At 43.1% G+C, this 19,969-nt stretch overlaps 1 protein-coding gene and 1 long non-coding RNA gene across 6 annotated transcripts in view; one reads left to right on the top strand and one right to left on the bottom strand.

Annotated features, from left to right (window-relative positions):
* Positions 1-16,720, top strand: part of DYRK1A (dual specificity tyrosine phosphorylation regulated kinase 1A) — a 152,464-nt gene extending 135,744 nt beyond the window's left edge. For all 5 annotated transcript variants that reach the window (XM_086675963.1, XM_086675964.1, XM_086675962.1 and 2 more), the window contains 3 exons: positions 7,260-7,566; positions 8,282-8,406; positions 13,373-16,720. In XM_086675963.1, coding sequence (XP_086532089.1) covers positions 7,260-7,566; positions 8,282-8,406; positions 13,373-13,993 — 1,053 coding nt within the window. In that variant the 3' untranslated portion in view covers positions 13,994-16,720. The remainder of the gene's footprint in view (positions 1-7,259; positions 7,567-8,281; positions 8,407-13,372) is intronic.
* A 901-nt stretch (positions 16,721-17,621) lies between these two features.
* LOC147577616 (uncharacterized) lies at positions 17,622-18,249 on the bottom strand. The gene is made up of 2 exons (XR_015240453.1): positions 18,109-18,249; positions 17,622-17,967 (listed from the first exon to the last, which is right to left on the bottom strand). It is a non-coding gene; the product is annotated as an uncharacterized LOC147577616 (long non-coding RNA).
* Between the last annotated feature and the right edge of the window lie 1,720 nt (positions 18,250-19,969).

Below are 19,969 nucleotides of genomic sequence, written 5' to 3' on the forward strand. Positions count from 1 at the left end.
AAATCCAGAACCAAACGATTACTTTATGAAGGCTACACTCGGGAGTTTAACGATAAGTATGAACTCATTGCGTGTGCTGTCGTTGGGTATCTTTGTACTGTTTATTTTCTCAGTGATTTTATTTTTACTTGTAATTTCTCACCTATGTGTCAAGAGCCCCTTTTAGCTGCCTAGTAATGATATCTATACTCTGTGTATGTGTTTTTGGTGGGGAAAGTGAATGAAGAATTAAGATGCTGATTTGTTGAAGTATAGTTTAGATACAATAATGTAACCACTAGCTAGAATAAGATAACAGAATGTTATTGTGACCCTTTGTCATCCCACCCCTAGTTTCTGATTTCTCTCGTCCTAGGTTAGTTTTTGCCTGTTCATAGGCAAAATTCATATGAATGTAGTCCTATAGTATTTACTGTTTTGTTTCCTTCACTTTAACAAACATCATTTTTGGAAATTCATGCCTATTGTGTGTGTCAACAGTTATTTCATTTTACTGCTTCATAGTATTCTATCGAATTAAAATGTTGTCGTTGATCTGTATGTACCTGTCCGTGGACATTTGGGTTGTTTCCAGTTTGGAACTATTATGAATAAGGGCTCTGGGAACATTATTGCATAAATCTTTTGTACACACATGTTGTCATTTCTCTAGGGTCATTGCCTAGAGGTAGAATTGCCAGGTCATAGGGTATATGTGTGTTGATCTTCATGAGAAAATACAGTTCTCCAAATTTTTTCATCATTTTACGTCCCTACTGAGTATGAGGGTTCTAGTTGTATGACATCCTCCCCATTTGACGTGGTCTCTCTTTCTGAAATTAGCCATTCTGACGGGCGAACGTACGTAGCGGTTTCATTTGCATTTATTTCCCCATGACTAATGGTATGTGCTTTTTAGTATATGTGCTGCCGAAGCGAGCACTGGTATGTGCTTTTTAAGCATTCGTAGAGCTTTTTTTGTGACCATCTTTCCAGTCTTTTACTCATTTATTGTTGAGTTGTTTAACTGAGTTGGAGTTTTTTTTGTTTTTGTTTTACACATAATGAATATAAGTGCTTCGTCATACATGTGTCCATATTTTTTCCCTGGACTGTAGTTTACTATTTCTTTTCTTAGTGGTGTTTTTTTGATGAGTGGGAAATTTTACTATTTTCAAATGAAATCAAATTTGTCAACTTTTTTTAGTGAAGGCTTTGTATCTGAAGAAATCTTTGCTTTCCTCAAGTTTGTGAGGGTATTCTGTGCTTTCTTTTAAAAGATTTTTTGATCCTAGCTTTTATGGTTAGTCCTGGGGTTCATCTCGAATTAAGTTTTAGGGATGGAATGAGGTGTAGGAGTTGATGTTCACACCCCCAGATGCCTCCTTAGAGTTACAGCATCGTTTGTTGGATACTTGCCTTTCCCCGTCAATCTGGGTGCTTTTATTCAGTTACTGTTCTTTTTTGTGCGGGCTTGTATTTGCACCCTGTTCTGTTACATTGCTTTGTCAGTCCTTGAACCGGTACGACAGTGCTGGTTCTGTACCGTGTGGGAAGTCCCCAATGCAGGTAGTGTAAATTCACCAGCATCTTTTCTTCCGTTTCAGTTTTTTTTTTCCCCTCCCTGTTCCCCAGGTCCTTTTTATTTATGTAGAGATTTTAGAATCAGCTTATAAGTCTGTAAAAAAAAAAAAAAAAAAAATCTTGCTGGAGTTTCTGTTTGGATTGCATTAAGGGTCCATCCAGGAGAGTGGACATCTTAACAGTATTGTGTCTTCAGTCTGTGATCATGGTTTATCCATTTATTTAGTCTTTCATTCTTCTCAACAACATTTTGTAGGGCTTAATGCAGAAATTTCACACATAGTTTTAGTTCATTTTATTTAATTTCTGATTTTTTGATACAATTTTTAAAGTATCGTTAAATGTCATTAAATGTCATTTTTAAAGTATTGTTTTCTACTTTCTCATTGAAAATATGTGGAAATAGAATTGAGTTTGTATATTAACTCGTATCCTAAGATCGTGCTACATTTACCTATTTGTTCTAGTTTTTTATTTGTTTTTAGATTCTGTAGGGCTTTCTACTTACATCCTCCACAAATGAACAGTCTTATTCTTTCAATCTGTATGCCTTTATTTATTTTTCTTGTTTTATCATACTGACTAGGACCTCCGCATATTGAGCAGTTTTGGTGAGAACGGACATCTCCCCGCGTTCTCAATCTTGTGGGAAAGCATACCGATTTAAGTATGGTGCTCGTTGTGTGTGTGTCTTGTAGCTCTGTCGGCTTGAAGGAGTAGTTTCCTGTGTTTTTAGGGAAGTGTCTTGCTTGTTTGTTTTTCTAAATCATGGGTGGGTTTTGAATGTTGTCACATGCTTTCTGCACCTGTAGAGATGATCATGTGGTTTTTTTCCCTGTTACGTGGTAAAATACATCAATAACTCTTAGAATATTAAGCTCAACCTATGATAAACCACACTTCCTACATATTGCTGGGTTCAGTTTGCTAGTCTACATTGGTAGGAATATTTGTCTAAAAGTTTAATATAATGCCTTCATTAGGTTTTGATCCCAGGATTCTGCTGGTCTCATAAAACTATTGGGGAAGTATTCTTTCTTGATTTTTCTGAAAGAGTTTGTATAAGATTGGCATTATTTCTTTTGTAAATGTTTAATAGAGTTCATCGATGAAGCTGTCAGGACTGGAGATGTTCTTTGTTAGAAGGTTATTAATTGTAGCTCACATTTTTTGGTAAATATGTGGCTATTTGGAGTTTCTTTTTTGAGTCCATTTTGGTAGGTATGGATTTCAAGCAACTTGTCCTCATCTAAGTTGTTGGCTTTGTCAGCATAAAATGACCCCTGATATTTCATTATTATCTTTGTAGTTTCTAGAGGATCTGTAGTGATACAGTCTCTCTTGTATTCCTAATATCGGTCATTCCTGTTTTCTCCTTTCTCCCGTTACTCTTGCTAGTGGTTGTCAAATTTGCCAGTCTTTTCAAACAACCAGTCTTTTGTTTTTACTGTTGCTTCGTCTTGTTTCTATTTCACTGGTGCTTTTCTCTGTTATTTCTTTTTCTTCTCCTTACTTTAGGCTAAATTTGCTTTTTCTAGCTTCTGAAGGTGGAACCTTAGATCATTCATTTAAAACTTTCTTCTCATAGCATTTAATGGTATAAATGTCCCTCTAACTATTGCTTTAGCTGCATGCAGCAACTTTTGAAATATTTTAAGTCTCATTGATTTTGAAACATTTCGAATTTCCCTTGTGATTTCTTTTTACTCATTGTTATTTAGAATGTTGTTGTATAATTTCAAAATATTTGAGGATTTTCTAGGTATCTTATTGTTAGCTGATTTCTAATTCAATAGCATCATGGGTCAGAAAACATGATTTCACTCCTTTAAATGAAATTCATTGAGACTTGTTTTAGAATATAGCAGGTAATCTCACCTTGTGAATGTCCTGTGTGCCGTTGCGAAGAATTGCATTTTATACAGTTGTTTGGTGTAGTGGTCTACCGATGTCAGTATAGGTCAGGTTGTTCGATTTTTTTTTTTCATATCTTTTACATCCTTATTTTATATGTGTGTGTACATGTGTCTGCCTGTGGATATTTGTTTTATCAATGACAGAGGGGAATGTTAACCTTTAGTGATAATTCTGGATTTGTCTTAATCTCCCTTTTGTTGCTTTATGTGTTTCAAAGCTCTCTTAGTAGGTGTGTACCCATTTAGTATTGTTGTGACTGTGATAAATTGACTTTTTCATTATGATGAAATGTCTCTTTTTATCTCTAGTAATATTTCTAATTGTTAAGTCAGACTTGTCTGGTATTACACTATCTGTACCAACCTTCTTATTCGTAACATTTTCATAGTCTGTACTTTTTGTGCCCTTTAACGTCAAATCTGTCTGTATTTATATATGAAATACGGCTTTTGTATGCAACATTTAGTTGTCAAGCCTTTTAATCCAGTCAGATAGTCTCTTTTTTTCACGTTCAGTTTTTAACCCATTTAGTTATTCGGAAGTTTAGGTTTTAACTGTTATATTTGTTCTCTGTCTCACCTTTTTCCCCCATTCCTTCTTTCCTGCCTTCTTTTGGGTTAGTGGAGTACTTTCTGGTGTTCTGGTATTTTATTTCATCTCCTCTCTTGACCCTTTAGCTCTTACCCTGTGTGTAATTTTTAGTGTTATATGTACCCTTAATGCATCAGTTGACGTTCACGTAACACCACTCGATCAAGCATGCCCTTTTGTCTAACTGTCTACCTCTTGTGCACGTGGCATCATACATCACTTCTGCATATGTTATAACCCTCACAGCAGACACATCGACTGCTTAAATAAAAAGGGACTTTTGGGGTGCCTGGGTGGCGCAGTCGGTTAAGCGTCCCGACTTCAGCCAGGTCACGATCTCGCGGTCCGTGAGTTCGAGCCCCGCGTCAGGCTCTGGGTTGATGGCTCAGAGCCTGGAGCCTGTTTCCGATTCTGTGTGTCCCTCTCTCTCTGCCCCTCCCCTGTTCATGCTCTGTCTCTCTCTGTCCCAAAAATAAATAAAAAAAATAAACGTTGAAAAAAAAAAAAGGGACTTTTAAAGAAATTTTGAAACACACACAAAATAAAGATACTAAAAAGGTCTTTTCTGTTTACCTATGTATGTTCTTGATTCCTTCCCACCCTTCTTGGCTTCCGGCCTGAAGAACTTCGTCTAACTTTTTTATTTTGTAGGGAATAACTTTTGCTGATGGTGTCTCTCAGCAGTTGTTTATCTGAAAATATCTTTATTTACTTTCTTAAGGAAGATAATGGACATTTCCATGGATGTAGAATTCTAGGTTGACATTTCAGCAAAAGAGAAAAGAGGTTATAACATTGCTTTGTGTATCACGTTGTTTCTAAAGAGAAGCCAGTGGCTTTTCTAAGTGTCCTTCCCTATATGTAATGTTTCTCCCTTTCCCCCTTCCTTCTGGCTGATTTTAATGTTTTCTGTTTTTGTTCAGTTATTCAATAATTTGACTCTTAGGCCTCCAGGTATAGCTTTCTTTGTATTTATTTTCCTTGGAGTTGCTAAGTTCTTGGGTCTGTGGGTTGATCGCTTTCGTCAGTTTTTCCTAAGACTGTATCTTTTCCAGTATCTGTTGCTTCAGTCTTTCTTCTCCTTCTGGTCCTCTACTGAAATGTGTGTGACAGGCTCAGCATGATCTCAGAGGTCTCCAGTTTGTTCATGCTGTTTTCTCTTTTGTTTTAGTTTGGATAATTCCTTTGCTCTGTCTTCTGACTCACTGATTTTTTTTTTTCTTCTGCTGAGTCCAGTCTGCTGTTAAAACCATTACGTGAATTCTTGATTTCTGATATTGCATATTTTAGTTCTAACATTTCCGCATTTCCACTTACCTTTCAGGGAAAGGTTTCATTTGGTCTTCTGTAACCCCCCCATCTATTCACACATGTGCACCTTTTGAACTAAATTCTTTTACCTGTTTGTTTATCATGGTTATTTGTAATGCCGGCCTGCCAGTTTCAGCATCTGGGTGGTTTACTTATGTGGGTCTTCTGACTAATTTTTTCACTTTGATTATGGACCCATCTTTTTTAAAATTTCTTGTGTCTGTCGTTTTTTAAATGCACGCTGGACTTCGTATCTGAGAACAGTTGTGATGGAAGTAAACCCTCCCTCCGGAAAGCGATGCACCTCTTACTCTGTCATATGGGACTCCGTCCATCTCCTTTGTGGCTGACCTGAATCTGGGCCTTGCTTTGTTTGTTTGTTCGCTCCACCCAGATTCTGTTCTCCACTGTCTTCCTAGGTTTTAAGCAGTGTCTGTGGAGACCTGAGTGCTCTCTCTGCAGCCCTGCTGCCCCAGGCAGTCTGTCCGTCCTGCTGCTCAGTTCCCTGGGGGCTCATGTCTGGGCTCTCCGCCTGCCCTCCGCCTTTGGCCCGTCCACACTGCCAGGAGTTGGTTCAGAGTTGGGCTGGATTCTTCTTACCCACATCTCTGGCATTTGCTCCTTCCCTCACCTTAGGTCTCTTCTCTCCTAGAAAGGGCTTCTCATTTTCTGGAATTCAGTCAACTCTGATTTGTTTAGTTCTTGGCACTCAGATGGGTTTTTTAAATGGAATGATTTTGTGGCCTACTTGCTGGCTTGTTTTTGCTTTCAGAGTGAGAGCTGTGGTCTCTTACGAATTTCTGCATTGTCACTAGAAGCAAAAATCGGTGATGCCATTCTGAATAAATTCAATATTCATAAGCGTCTTAAGGGTTCTACCACCATCTATTAAAAAAGGAGTTTTCAGAAAAATCTCAACACGTGTTAATTTATTACTCAGCATATTCTAAATGCTTTTAATTTCTTTATCTAAATATGAAAGTGGTGGGGGAGCGCCTGGCTGGCCCAGCCTGAAGACCATGCAACTCTTGGTCTTGGGGTCATGAGTCCAGCCCCACACTGGGTGTAGAGATTACTTAAAAAAATAAACGAGGGGCGCCTGGGTGGCTCAGTCGGTTGGGCGTCCTACTTCAGCTCAGGTCACGATCTCGCGGTCCGTGAGTTTGAGCCCCGCGTCGGGCTCTGGGCTGATGGCTCAGAGCCTGGAGCCTGCTTCCATTCTGTGTCTCCCCCTCTCTCTGCCCCTCCCCCGTTCATGCTCTATCTCTCTCTGTCTCAAAAATAAATAAAACGTTAAAAAAAATTAAAAAAAATAAATAAACGAAATGAGAACGGTAAATCCGAGCGTGTAGGGTTAAACCAGTGAATCTTCACTTGGAGTGATTACCACAGCTTTGGAGAGCCACTGTTAGGAAAGGAAGTGCATCCAAGGTCACGTGTATCAGGCAGAAAAGCGATTCAGACCACTGGGCCGGAGCAGCGGTCGCACCAGAAGGTAAAAGCTTAAGGCTTTTCTGGGCTTCTATTGCATATTATGTGGTTGTGTTTGTTTGTTTTTACAACCTTTAAAAATATAAAACCCATTCATAGCTGAAGCTATAGAAAAACAGCCCAGGCTAGGCCTTTGTTTGCTGACCCCTGGGCTACATGGTCTTTATAGTCATTTTTGGTCTTGAAATTATTTTGAATTTCTCCAACAACAAGCGCATTTGGAATAGTAATGTGTGAAAATCCAGAGAATCTGAGTATAAAGCGTTCTTTTTAATAAAGGTCTCAATATATAACATATTTAAGCATATTTGAAGTTATGCAGGCTTTTACATACTCCATCACATTTAGAGAAAGCTTTTTTTTTTTTTTATCTTTCTTCTCTTCAGGAGTATAAACCACCAGGAACCCGTAAACTTCATAATATTCTCGGAGTAGAAACAGGAGGACCTGGTGGGCGTCGTGCTGGGGAATCGGGTCATACCGTGGCTGACTACTTGAAGTTCAAAGACCTCATTTTAAGGATGCTTGATTATGACCCCAAAACTCGAATTCAACCTTACTATGCCCTGCAGCACAGTTTTTTCAAGAAGACAGCTGACGAAGGTACAAACACAAGTAACAGCGTGTCCACGAGTCCCGCGATGGAGCAGTCACAGTCCTCCGGAACCACCTCCAGCACGTCCTCCAGCTCAGGTCGGTCCTTCTGATACTCGGGGAGGCCTGGAAGCGTTTCTTATTTTTGTTCCAAGGTGGGGGTTACTGTAAAGTCTTTGAAGAATTGGTTGTGGGGATAGGGAGGAATTGTTTTACCTAAATCTACCCTTTGTAGTTAGTAAAACATTTCACCTGTCCCCAAACTCTGATACTTAATTACCCGTGATAAATTCTGCTTGGCAGTTGGAAATGAAACCCTTTCTTTCTTTTTTTTTTTAAATTTTTTTTTTTAATGTTTGTATTTATTTTTGAGACAGAGCATGAGCAGGGGAGGGGCAGAGAGAAAGGGAGACAGAATCCGAAGCGGGCTCCAGGCTCTGAGCTGTCCGCACAGAGCCCGACACGGGGCTCGAACCCACAGACTGCGAGATCATGACCTGAGCCGAAGTTGGGCGCTCAACCGACTGAGCCCCACAGGCGCCCCTCTTAGCCAAAGTTTTCCTTTGGTTTCTTAAGTAGAAATACTTTGTTCACGTGCTTGAACTTTCCCCTGACTTAACCCAAACCAGACTGTCGTGTATTAGTTCACTGGTCGGTGTGAAAGAACTTAAGAGAATTGGATGACTTCCTGATACGCTTTGAGGTTCATACAGCTTTTTGTGCATGCCGTACCTTCGGTGTTAAGTGAGTGTTGGAAAACATACTTGAGCAAAGTTAACTTCAGACTTACAAGTACTGTGTTGTGATCCCGAAGGTGGATCGTCGGGGACGAGCAACAGTGGGAGAGCCAGGTCAGACCCGACGCACCAGCACCGGCACAGCGGCGGGCACTTCACAGCTGCCGTCCAGGCCATGGACTGTGAGACTCACAGTCCCCAGGTGAGCTCCCCACCGTGGAGGCCCGGCCCCGCAGCAGCCGGCCGGGGCCGCGGTGGGCGCCAAGCGCATTTCCGATGGTCGTGTCGTTTACTCCACGGGGTCTCAGTAGCTTCCACGTGTGTAGAGAATTGTGCCCTGTCCGTAACTACGGAAGCACGTCTTTGCAGTTTTCTCCCTCGTTATGTAGAAGCAGCTAACATTTCTTGGGTGCATACCAGCCACTGTTCCAGTTGTTATTCGCTGTGTTTATCTCATTTACGACAGTAGCACTTGGAGCCTTAACACTGTTCGAGTTTCCTTTTTAACTTTGGGAACTGACCCTTGATGGGTTCAGTAACTTTCCCTGGCTTGTGCTCTTCATTACTGTGCTCCGACCGCTTCCTGTGATCTTTGGTCGCTAATGGTCCTTGATTCCGGATCAGTTTGTGGTCTCTCACCTCCATGTTGTTTTGGGGTTATTTGGGGTTTTTTTTTTTGCTTTTGCTTTTGTTTTTAATATCTATTTACTTTTGAGAGACAGAGACTGAGGCGGGGAGGGGCAGAGAGCGAGGGAGACACAGGACACTGAAGCAGGCTCCAGGCTCCGAGCTGTCAGCATAGAGCCCGACACGGGGCGGGCTCGAACTCACGGACGGTGAGATCGTGACCTGAACCGAAGTTGGGCACTCAACCGACAGCCATGCAGGCCCCCCTCGTTTGTTTTTGAAATGTGTTAAAGAAGAGGCTGTAATCGGGTATTTTTAATGGGATGAAGCAGATATTGGTAGTAAAAATATTTATGAAATACTCTTTGTAAAATACTAACTCACACTGGGCACTGTGTCACGGTGCTATGTGACGAGGGGCCGGCGTATCATTTGGTAAAAGCGAAGTCAGGACAGGTTGCTGAATATCACGCCCCATTCTCGTGGCTGGGGCTGCTGGGCACTGCGGGAGAAGACCACAAGCAGCAAGCTGGCATGGTCGGTGTCGTTGCCAGTTCCTAGTGCCCAGCTTCTGGGCGGGCTCGCCATTCCTCGTGTCTCCCCCGTTCTCTGTAGGCACCATCACCTCGTGTCTCCCCCGTTCTCTGTAGGCACTGTTTCCAATGCCCCTTCTATTCTTTTTAGAAACTGACCTTTTGCTCAGCCTCTGGCTCCTGGGTCTGCTTGATTCTCTTCTGTCAGCATCTGATCCCCCCAGGTCTCTCCCAGCTGGAGCCAGCCCTCCTCCTGGCCCGTGTCTGTCTGGTGTCTGTTTGGCCCTACGTCGTGCTAGCCTGTGGTGGCTGTGTTGGGCCCGTGAAGAGTTCCTCGGTCTGCTCCGGTGGGGGACACCGTTGCTGCAAGTGTCACCTGCGGCCGCCACTGAGGAGGCCGGTGCCGGGCATTCAGAGGCTTGTCTTTTTTTGTTCCTCACCCACGTGGACAATTTTGGCTCCTCCCTGCCCTTTGAAGCACTTTCCCTCCTTTTCCCTTGACAGGATGCCCCCTGAGTTTCCCTCACTTGTCTGGCCTTTCCTTCCCTGTCTCTTTTTCTGGATTCTCTTCTGCCCACCCTGTAGACACGGATGTTCCCAAGGCTTGCCCACTTGCCGGTTGACCTCGCCCACCCTGTCTGATGCCTCAGTACCGTCTTGGCACAGGTCCCTCCTCCAGCTTCATTTCTGACCTGGACCTCGCTCCTGAGCCCTGGGCCTCTGTTTCTCTTTTGTGTTCCTCGTACAGATGGCCCTGGATTCACCCATTTGTTCAAGCCTTACACCTGGGGGTTAGGTTGGGGAGCTGATCCTTGACTCGTCTTTTCCCTCATCCCACAGTTGAATCAAGTAGTAAATTGTGTGAATTCTGAATATCCTCGATGTGCTTTTATTTTCTTCACTTCATCCCATTGCTACAACCGTCTCCAGCCCGCCTTACTATAAAGAATGTTCTAACCTGGTCTTCCAGCATCTAACTCCATTCAGCAGTCAACGCCATTTTCTTCTCTGCAGGCACATGAACATTCAGTAAAGCAGTCTGATGCGGCTTTTCCCTACTTTAAACCAGTGTTTGGCTTTTCCTTTGTACTTAAAAGGGAATTTAGACTTCCTGCGAAGGTCTCAGTGATTGCCATGGTCTGGTCCTTTTCAGGGCATTCTTTCTCCTGTTTATTTGCTCTGGTCTTACTGGATTTTTGTCATTTTTTTGGAATATACCACGTTCTTTCTTGTTTCTCACATGTTCTGTGCTCAGCCTGGAACACTTTTCCCCTCTCTCGGCTTTGGTCACTGCCACTTACACTTCAGACCTTCACTTAAATGTCGCTATTGGTTTTTGTATCCTTTTTGAGATATTGTATGCATATCCACATACAGATATAGATTCCTAATCTTTGTACACAAACGATAGCGTGCCATGCACAAGTTGATGTTTTGAGTTTGTTTTTTTGCTTGTTTTTTGGGGGGGGTCGTTATATGTTTTATGTGTATTTTTAATATATATTTGGAGCTCTTTCTACATCAGTACCTGGAGAACTTTTTCTTCCTTTTTCTTCACATGATACTCCCGTGTTTAGATATTCCATAAGTCATTTCCCCTGTTAATTTCCAGTCTTTTTTACTATTACAGATGATGGTAGAATGCCACAGACCTATCACTCATACACATTAAGTATACCTGTGATAGGAACCCCTAAATGTGAAATCGCAGGTCAGAGAGCGATGTGATCTGTAAATTTTATAATTGCTGTCAATTGCTCTCCATTTAGTTTTGCCAGTGTAGCCTTCCACCAGCAAGACTTTGGAGAAACAATCGGGGGGGGGGGGGGTGATCACCTTTGATCAGTCTGAAATGAAAAATGGTATTGGACAGAAGATATTTTTATTTTGCTTATTTGTTTTTCTTTTTTCTTTAAAAAATTTTTTTTAAGTTTATTTACTTTTTATGGAAGAGACAGAGAGGAGAGAGAGAGAGAGAGAGAGAGAGAGAGAGAGAGAGAGAGAATGAGAATCCCAAGCAGGCTCCACACCGTCAGTGCAGAGCCCGATGCGGGGCTCAATCCCACAAACCGTGAGATCATGACCTGAGCCGAAATCAAGAGTCCAATGTCTAACCAATTGAGCCACCCAGGCAACCCTGCTTATTTTCTATTTATACATGAATTTGAGTAGTGTTGTAGTTTAAGAGCCGTCAGTATTTTCTGAGAACTTTCTGCCTCTTTTTCTCCTGGATTGTTTTCAGTGGTGTGTCTTAAAGTTTGATTCTCCAGACCACTTCCGCTGAGAAAGAAACGCTTTATGTCAGCTCCTGGTAAAAGACATATTTTCCAGCTCATAAGGACAGAGTAGATAAACAAAATGAGTCAAATTAATAGAAATTGCAAGTACTGCTGATAAAAGGGATCAGGATGTGATCTAGGATGGCGATTTGTTGGGTGGGATGCATGAGGATTTGAGTAAGCCAGGCTGATAATAGACCCCACAAAATATGGTAGCCAAAGGGAGTATGACGTCTCTTTTTTGGGTAGCGGTCCCGGGAGGGCTTTCAGGTCAGTGGCATGGCTGTCTCCTGTGTCCTGGGCGAATAACTCCGGCCCTTAGGGCCTGGCTGTCTGCTGGCATCCACCAGGCGGGATGTGGGAGGTGTTGGTGGGCCAGGTCCGGCCATGACATAAAAACATCAAAACGTTCATCGTGTTGCACGGACTAGAACTCAGTCCCGTGGCCATACCTGAGCACGGGGGAGGCTGGGAGGTGTAGTGCCGCCACGTGGACAGCTGGTAGCTGCTGCCACAGGAGTTGAGGCAGTGTCAGCCAGAGTGGTCAGAGAAGACTCGAACCGAAATGGGAAGGAAGCACCCGAGCAGAAATTAGAAGTCAGAGCATTTTAGGCAGGAAGGAACAGTAGGCACAGATGCCCTGAGACGTTGGAAAGATACGACTACCGGGTGGAGGAATAGGAGGAGGACCCGGTGTTGGAGCCCAGGTAGCAAGAGGAAGGATGGCTGGAGGACAAGGTTGGCGAGACGAACGGTGGCCCCCGAGGCAGACCACCTATGGATTTTGCATTATTTTGTTTTTCTAATAAGTGCACGGAGAAATCATTAAAGGATTTGAATTTAAATAGGAAAGTGATTGGATTTGTGTTTTGAGAAGATTTTTCTTGTTATGAAGAATGGATTGGAAAAAAGGCACAAGGATGGAAGCTGGGAGCTGATTTAGGAGGCGGTTGTGCAGTGTGGGTGAGCGGTGGACGGTAGGAGCCTGGGAGAAGGGATGGTGGTGGAGACCAGGGAAGCAGCCAGGCTGGAGCCGTTTCGAAGGCACGCTCCATGGTACTTGCTGATGGTGTGGATGCAGGAGTTACTGAGCCGCTGATGAAAAGAGTGCTCTTACTGAAACGGGAAAGATGGAGAGAAGAGGGGCTTTACGGGAAAGCCAGGAATTCATTTCGAACCTGTCAAGAATGTTTATTATCTGATCCTTTCCAGAAAAAGTTTGCTGATCCCTGGCATAAACAATGCATCCCAGGAAAGAAAGTGGCCAGTGAAATACATGAGCCTGTTTATGGGTATAGCTTGCTAAAAATTGCAGCTTTCACAGTAAAATACTGGTTCACTCAAACATAACTTGGAATTTTGCGTTCTAATTTTTTTGTTTTTAATGTTTAATTTTGAGAGAGAGAGAGAGAGCGGGGAAGGGGCAGAGAGAGAAAGGGGGAGACCCAGAATCCCAAGCAGGCTCCAGGCTCCGAGCTGTCAGCACAGAGCCCGAGGCGGGGCTCAAACTCACGAACGGTGAAATCATGACCTGAGCCAAAGTCGGATGCTCAACCTACTGAGCCACCCAGGCGGCCCGGGATTTTGTGTTCTAGAACTGACACATTAAAAGTTTCAAAAATCCCCTCTCTCTCATTAACATAAATGCTGGTGTCCTAGCTTTCGATTGAAGATTAAGTAAAGCTTGGAAACAGTACTCTGAATAAATGCTTTGAAAATCTTCTTACAGGTGCGTCAACAATTTCCTGCTCCCCTTGGTTGGTCAGGCACTGAAGCTCCTACACAGGTTACTGTTGAAACTCATCCCGTTCAAGAAACAACCTTTCATGTAGCCCCTCAACAGAATGCATTGCATCATCACCATGGAAATAGTTCCCATCACCATCACCACCACCACCACCACCACCACCACCACGGACAACAAGCCTTGGGTAACCGGACCAGGCCAAGGGTCTACAATTCTCCAACGAATAGCTCCTCTACCCAGGATTCTATGGAGGTTGGCCATAGTCACCACTCCATGACATCCCTGTCTTCCTCAACTACTTCTTCCTCTACGTCCTCCTCCTCTACCGGTAATCAAGGCAACCAGGCCTACCAGAATCGCCCGGTGGCTGCTAACACCTTGGACTTTGGACAGAATGGAGCTATGGACGTTAATTTGACCGTCTACTCCAATCCCCGCCAAGAGACTGGCCTAGCTGGACATTCAGCGTACCAATTTTCTGCTAATACAGGTTCTACACATTACATGACTGAGGGACATCTGACGATGAGGCAAGGAGCTGACAGAGAAGAGTCCCCCATGACAGGAGTTTGTGTGCAACAGAGTTCTGTAGCTAGCTCGTGACTAAATTGAAACTTGAGTTTGTTTCTTGTGTGTTTTTATAGAAGTGGTGTTTTTTTCCAAAAAACAAAGTGCAAAGCTGCTTGCATCAGAAGGAGATTAACACACTGAACCGCTACAAGAGGGCAAAGCTGACTTTTTTTTCTTTTTCTTTTTTTTTTTTTTTTTTTTTTAACTTGAAAAGATTGCAAAGGGACAATGAAGTTTTTCAAAGAGCCATGTCCACAAATCCGTCGTCACGGAGAGCGCAGAGGTGTCCTCTTTTCGCCTCCCCCATTTTAACTTGCCACACCCCAGCCGTAGTGGGTTTTTTTGTCTTTTCTGTTCCACAGAAGTTAATGTTCAGATGTTGGTCTTGGTCATTTGCCAACTAATTTTAAAATAAAAAGGCACTGCACATAATTTGCATAAAGGGCCCCACGAGGGTGTTTTTTTTCCTTTTTGTTTTTTCCTTTTTCCTCCCTTTACCCGCCTCCCCCCCCTCGTTTGTTTTGTTTTGGGTGGGGGGTGGGAAATTTGGGTTTTTAAGTCCTCTAAACACACTTGGGCACGGAAACGCAGTACTGTAAGGAAGAGGGACCTCCAGCTGACACAAACATCACCTTCAGCTGTATGGAAGGGACGGTTGTTTTGGAGTTTGTTTGTAAGGCACAGTGAGCATGCTAAGTGGCGGGGATCAGAACTCTCCTGTCTGAACCTACTGAGGAGCAAAGCAGCAATTACATGGGATCCCGTGGGTCTCCTGTTGGAGAGGCCACGGTAGATAGTAATGGAACGTGACTGGTCTCCTAACCGAGGTGCACTGAGAAGCAATCAACGGGTCAGTCGTGGCCAGTCCTGGGGAGGTCTGAGTGGTGGTCTTTGGGATAACCTTTGGCCTTATGGATTTGGACTCGAAATTAGAAGAGCCTACCATTTCAGATGCAATCACTTTTGGACATGCTTTTGCAGACAGTCCTTAATGCTGAAAACACAGAGAATGGGTAATTCAAGAGGCCTTTCTTTTAAAATAGACTTTTGTGACCCACTAATTGTAAGGTATTGCAAGGTCACTTTGCGTGTGTCATAAAGTTGACTTCCTTATTGGTTGAAGGTCACAGAAGTAGTGGTTTGCTTTGATGGAAATAGCTACAGCTGTGTCCCTTCCTGCTTTTTACTTTTTTTGTTTTTTTTTTTTTGTTTTTGTTTTTTTTTGTTTCGTTTTTGCTTTTTTTCTCGGCACGTGGTATCTCCACCATTTCTTCTGCACAAAGATGTCTTCTGTTCATCCTGAACATTTTTAAAAAATGCAGAATTTTATGTGACTGCTTTTTTGCCTCACAATTATGCTGTGAATTTTACAAAAATTTATTTTCTTTTTTGATAATTTATTGTACCAAAGCTGTTTTTATAGCACATAGATGTCTGTAACCAATAATGTAGCAGTCCTGCACTTTGACACAAGGTGTAACTAGACCATTTTTAAATGTCAGTTGAAAATTATGGCTGTACTATTGCTTAAACAAAACTGGAACTGTTGTTGAATCCATAGCCAATACATCTACAGCAATCTGTGTTCTGAACATAATCGATTGACATCTAATTCAAGATGACAGCATCTGTTACATTCTAAATGTGTTCAGGCTTCTGAAGGTAAAGGGCCACTGGATCCAGAAGCTATGGAACCAGCAGTCGATTCTTGTATTCCTGATTAACCTACTTGTAAACTTGAAAGCAAGACCTTGATTGCACCAACAGGTCCAAAATATGAGCACGAGTAAAGCAAAACTCTCATGCGTGACCTGAAGTGAACAGGCTGGTGTTTAACAGGTGCCTAGTTTTGAGATTATGCTGCCTTAATGTAACACAGTCTGGCAGTTGCTAAATTTGTGTTCCCATTTTAAATTGACCAATTTTAGGGTGTTATACTTTTGAGCGGTTGAATTGGGAGAATGAAGATATAAGTAATTTATCTGTCCAGGATCAAAAGAAGCCTAGGAAAGAAGCAGTAATCTACCTCTGCCGATAACCCTGTTCAAAACAACTCAGCAGAACACCACATTACTTTTTATTGGTCAATTCCATGTGGCTGACTAGGTCAATTTTTTCTGAACAAAAAGCAGGTTTTTATATGTAAACAGTGACAAAAAGAAAGGCTTAAAACTATGTGAATGTGAATGGAAACTTGGAAATACCGTTTTTATAATCCACAAAATTTTTTTGTTGTTAATCAGGAAATCCATATTTATTTTGTAATTAAATGTCAAGCCTGTGGATGATTTTTGAACTTGGTAGTTCATAAAAGTTTACAGTGAATAAAAGGATATCATCTTGAGTATAGCAATATCAAAAGGAATCAGTAGTTACTGCTGTTTAGGACTATAAGGGGAAGATATTATATGGGTCAGGTCATTTTTTTCTGTGCTGGTTGCCACATCTTAGCAAGCACCAAAAACGAAAGCAGTTTTTAAACCGCTATTTACATAAAGGAAATCATAAAATCCAATGCTTCTGCATACTGTGTTATGTTACAGTCCAGTTTTGTGTGCTTTACTACACGGTTTGGTTACAGGACTTCTGTGCATTGTAAAACATAAACAGCATGGAAAAGGTTAAATACCTGTGTGCAGATTGTAAGATCTGGTCCGGACTTGCTGTGTATATTGTAACGTTAAATGAAAAAGAACCCCCCTTTGTATCATAGTCATGCGGTCTTATGTATGATAAACAGTTGAATAATTTGTCCTCAGACTCTTTACTATGCTTTTTTAAAATTAAGAAAGATGTAAACATAGTAAAAAAAAAATCTTCCTATGCAATTAACCTGGTCCAGGTAATGGGTCTGGTAGGTATACTGAGTATAAGTTTGGTCAAATGTGTAAGAAGGAAATGGTAGTGGCGTGGACCTAGGCTTCCCAAATCCCGGAAAGTGAAAACTGGAGGTTTTGGTTTTGATCTTTTTGATTTTCAAAATCATTTCTTTATATGAGTGATTACTATATTCAGTTTCTCTCCTATTCAGAGTGCTAATAGCTTGCAGTTTTTAGAATGGATGTGAGGGCTCAGTGGTTTTCCTTTTAATAGGGTTGGACCTTCTGGGAAACAAGAGGAAATACACGTCATCTCGTTCCTCCTTCCCCAGATCCACGTAGGGGGGCGAATCAGGGACTTTGTTGTGTGGAGTCTGGAACTCCTGCCACAGTGAATTAACGTGTAACCTAAAGTCTTTTCCTTTTACAAATTAATACGTAAGTATATATGAGGGTGGCTTTCAGGAAGGCAGAAAACTTAAAAAGTTAAATGTGATTCCGTAAAAGGCAAGTTGGCCGCACAAAGTTAGACTTCATCAGAAAGAAAAAAAAAAAAACCCTGGCTTTAGTTTTTTTCTTAGGATCTGAGCATTTTGTTTAACTTCGGTAAGTGGCACGTTTTAGATGGGATCAGACTCCAAAAATCCTAAGCAGACCTGTAAAAATCCTTAAGGCTGCGGTAATTCTAGAAGACCCACGAAATGCCTGTTGCATTTGTCCCTGTACCCTCCTCCTCAGCTCCTGTTGTGAAACTGACTGTTGCAGTAAGTCATATGATAAAAAATACATAAACAAAATACAAAGACAGGATAGCAAATGCCAGATTTTTTCCAGGGCACCTCTCCAGTTTCCTTTTGGCCTTTACTTTGCTCTCAGAATACAAGCTCAGTACTCGTTTTTATGTCCAGTTCTGTAGTGGTGACCAGAACGGATAGGTCAGATGGTTTGTTCCAGATACCAGAGGTTGGTTTTTAGTGCCATATGTGAAGACAGTTTGAAATTTTAAGATTAAGGCTTGGGCAGGGCGGGCGGGCAGGGCCCATTCTGGTATCCTGAGATGGTCTTCAGATGTCTTAGAACCCTCCCTGGGACAGCAGGTGGCCCCCGCATTGAGAAGCCCTTGGTGTCAGAGTAGAGCAGAAGCTCTCATTTTCTTAATCTTGGATCTCCTTCGCTAGACTTCATTTCCTAGAGTGAAAACATAACAGTAAGTAATTTTTAGGACAAGGAACAAGAAAAGAGACCCGAAGAAAATAGCTTATTTTCTTTGTCGTCCCTCAAAATGCATAGCAGTACCCTGTGCCCGACATTCGTCCCCCTGGGGGTCACCTGGCCTCGTAGTTTTACATGTCCCTGTGTTTCAAGCACTAGATATTTTTTGTGCAGACTCCTTTGAGCAAGGTAAGTGGACCATCGGTTTGTGTGTGTGTCTTTCTCGCTGGTGGGCGCGCAGCCTGTGTCCCGCCCGGGTTTCGGTTGCTCCAAGTGAGCAGTGCACGACTTTCGGTGAGCACCAGGTATTTATCGTCATTAATTTGTTTCCACTTTCTTACCCTAAATCTTGTCCAAAGACAAAAAGAAAGCTACGTCGCCAACTAAAACGTTCAGATTTCAGCACACGCGGGATAACCAGGGGCGAGTATCGCTCGCTTTCCGGAAGTTTGCATTGTGCCGCTCGTGTTTGCAAAAAGACTCGTGGCAGCACGGTAACGGCCTTTTTTGTGAGAGCGAAACTCCTCTTCAGATTTCCCGGGTCAGCGAACACCAGGACTCCGGGGGGGTGGGGTCTTCGGCCACTTCGGACGTGGGAAAGTTTTCGGCTGGCGGAAACCTGTGACTGCACACCTAGTGGTCTCCTGACCTGAAGGCGGTTTGTTGTTCGTGGTTTCCCACCTTGAGATGATGTCTTCTTCCTGAGAAGTCGGAGGGGTGGGGATTCAGGCGTGTGAATTTCGTGTCGGGGGTTCCCCGCCCTCCACGGGCGGGGCCTGAGCCTCGCCGCCCTCTGCCCGCCCCCCCCCCCCCCCCCCCCCCCCCCCCCCCCGCCGCGGTCAGGTTCAGCTCCCCCGGCTGGCTTCTGAAGGAGCGGAGGACCAGAGTGGGGGTCTTCTTGGCTAATACGCATTTTTTTTTAAGCGCGGAGGACAAATCATGGCAGAGTTGCTGGTGACGGATGGAGGAGGTGGGGGTGGGGCCTGGGCAGCTGTGGTTTGGGGGAAGCTTTCCGGGTGATCCTGCACCTGTATAGCCAGGCGCCTCTCAGGGCGAGGAGGTGCCTGCGGCTCATCTGACAGAAGTCTGTAGTAAAGAGATTTTAAAGTGTAGATTTATTATTGAAGCTTTTATACATATAGATGTATAAAATATAAACGAGCAACTAAGATTCATCACTTACATTGCATTATAAAATGTCACAGACAAGCCTCCAACAGAGTCAGAAATGGTCAGATGTAAGGGTCTCAGACTTTAACAATTTGTGTCTTTCTGGCATCTTCCCTTTTGGAACTGGGTTGATGTGACCTCTCCGCAGCCCTCGGAGGTCCCGTGAGAATGACATGTGTTAAGTGTCCCAACAGCGGGCCGGGGACATCGTCCTTCACGCCTTGGCCCCACTTGGTCTTTGTGAAGCGCAGGAGTTCGCCGGGCCACTGGCCCCCTGGTCTGAGCAAGCAGACGTTTGGGAAGTCCCGTGGTTGTCCGCTCAGAATCGGGTCCCGTCCTTGCTCTTCTCCTGGGCAAGTCGCTTTACCTCTCCGAGCCTCCCTTTCCTCTTCAGGAGAGTAGGAGTAGCTGTAGTATCCACTGTACGGGATTCTGCATAGGCTTCAGTGAGCTAGTAATGAACGTAAGGACCATAGCTCGGCATGGGAAGCACTCGAAAAATAGAACCTGTAACTGAATACAGAGCTTGACTCTGCAGCACGAATCAACGTACTTTTTCTATATGTGAATATAGCAGCCACCCCGGGAACTCAGGTGAGTAGTGTTTTCTGTGGATGATTCAACAGGATTATTTTCCAGTTTACTTTTATTCCTGGAGTCTGCCACTGGGTTGTAACTTTTCCTTCAGTACTTCGTTTTGCTGCTACTTACATCTATTTTACGATTCTGAGGTTGTATGTTTTGTAGTTTGCTTTGAGATAACGTGTGATATTTAAATGTCTCATAAAGGACGGTTTTCAAGTAGAAT

Source organism: Puma concolor, chromosome C2 (assembly GCF_028749965.1).
Source record: "Puma concolor isolate L17-30 chromosome C2, mPumCon1.1.hap2, whole genome shotgun sequence".
Classification (NCBI taxonomy): Eukaryota; Metazoa; Chordata; class Mammalia; order Carnivora; family Felidae; genus Puma; species Puma concolor.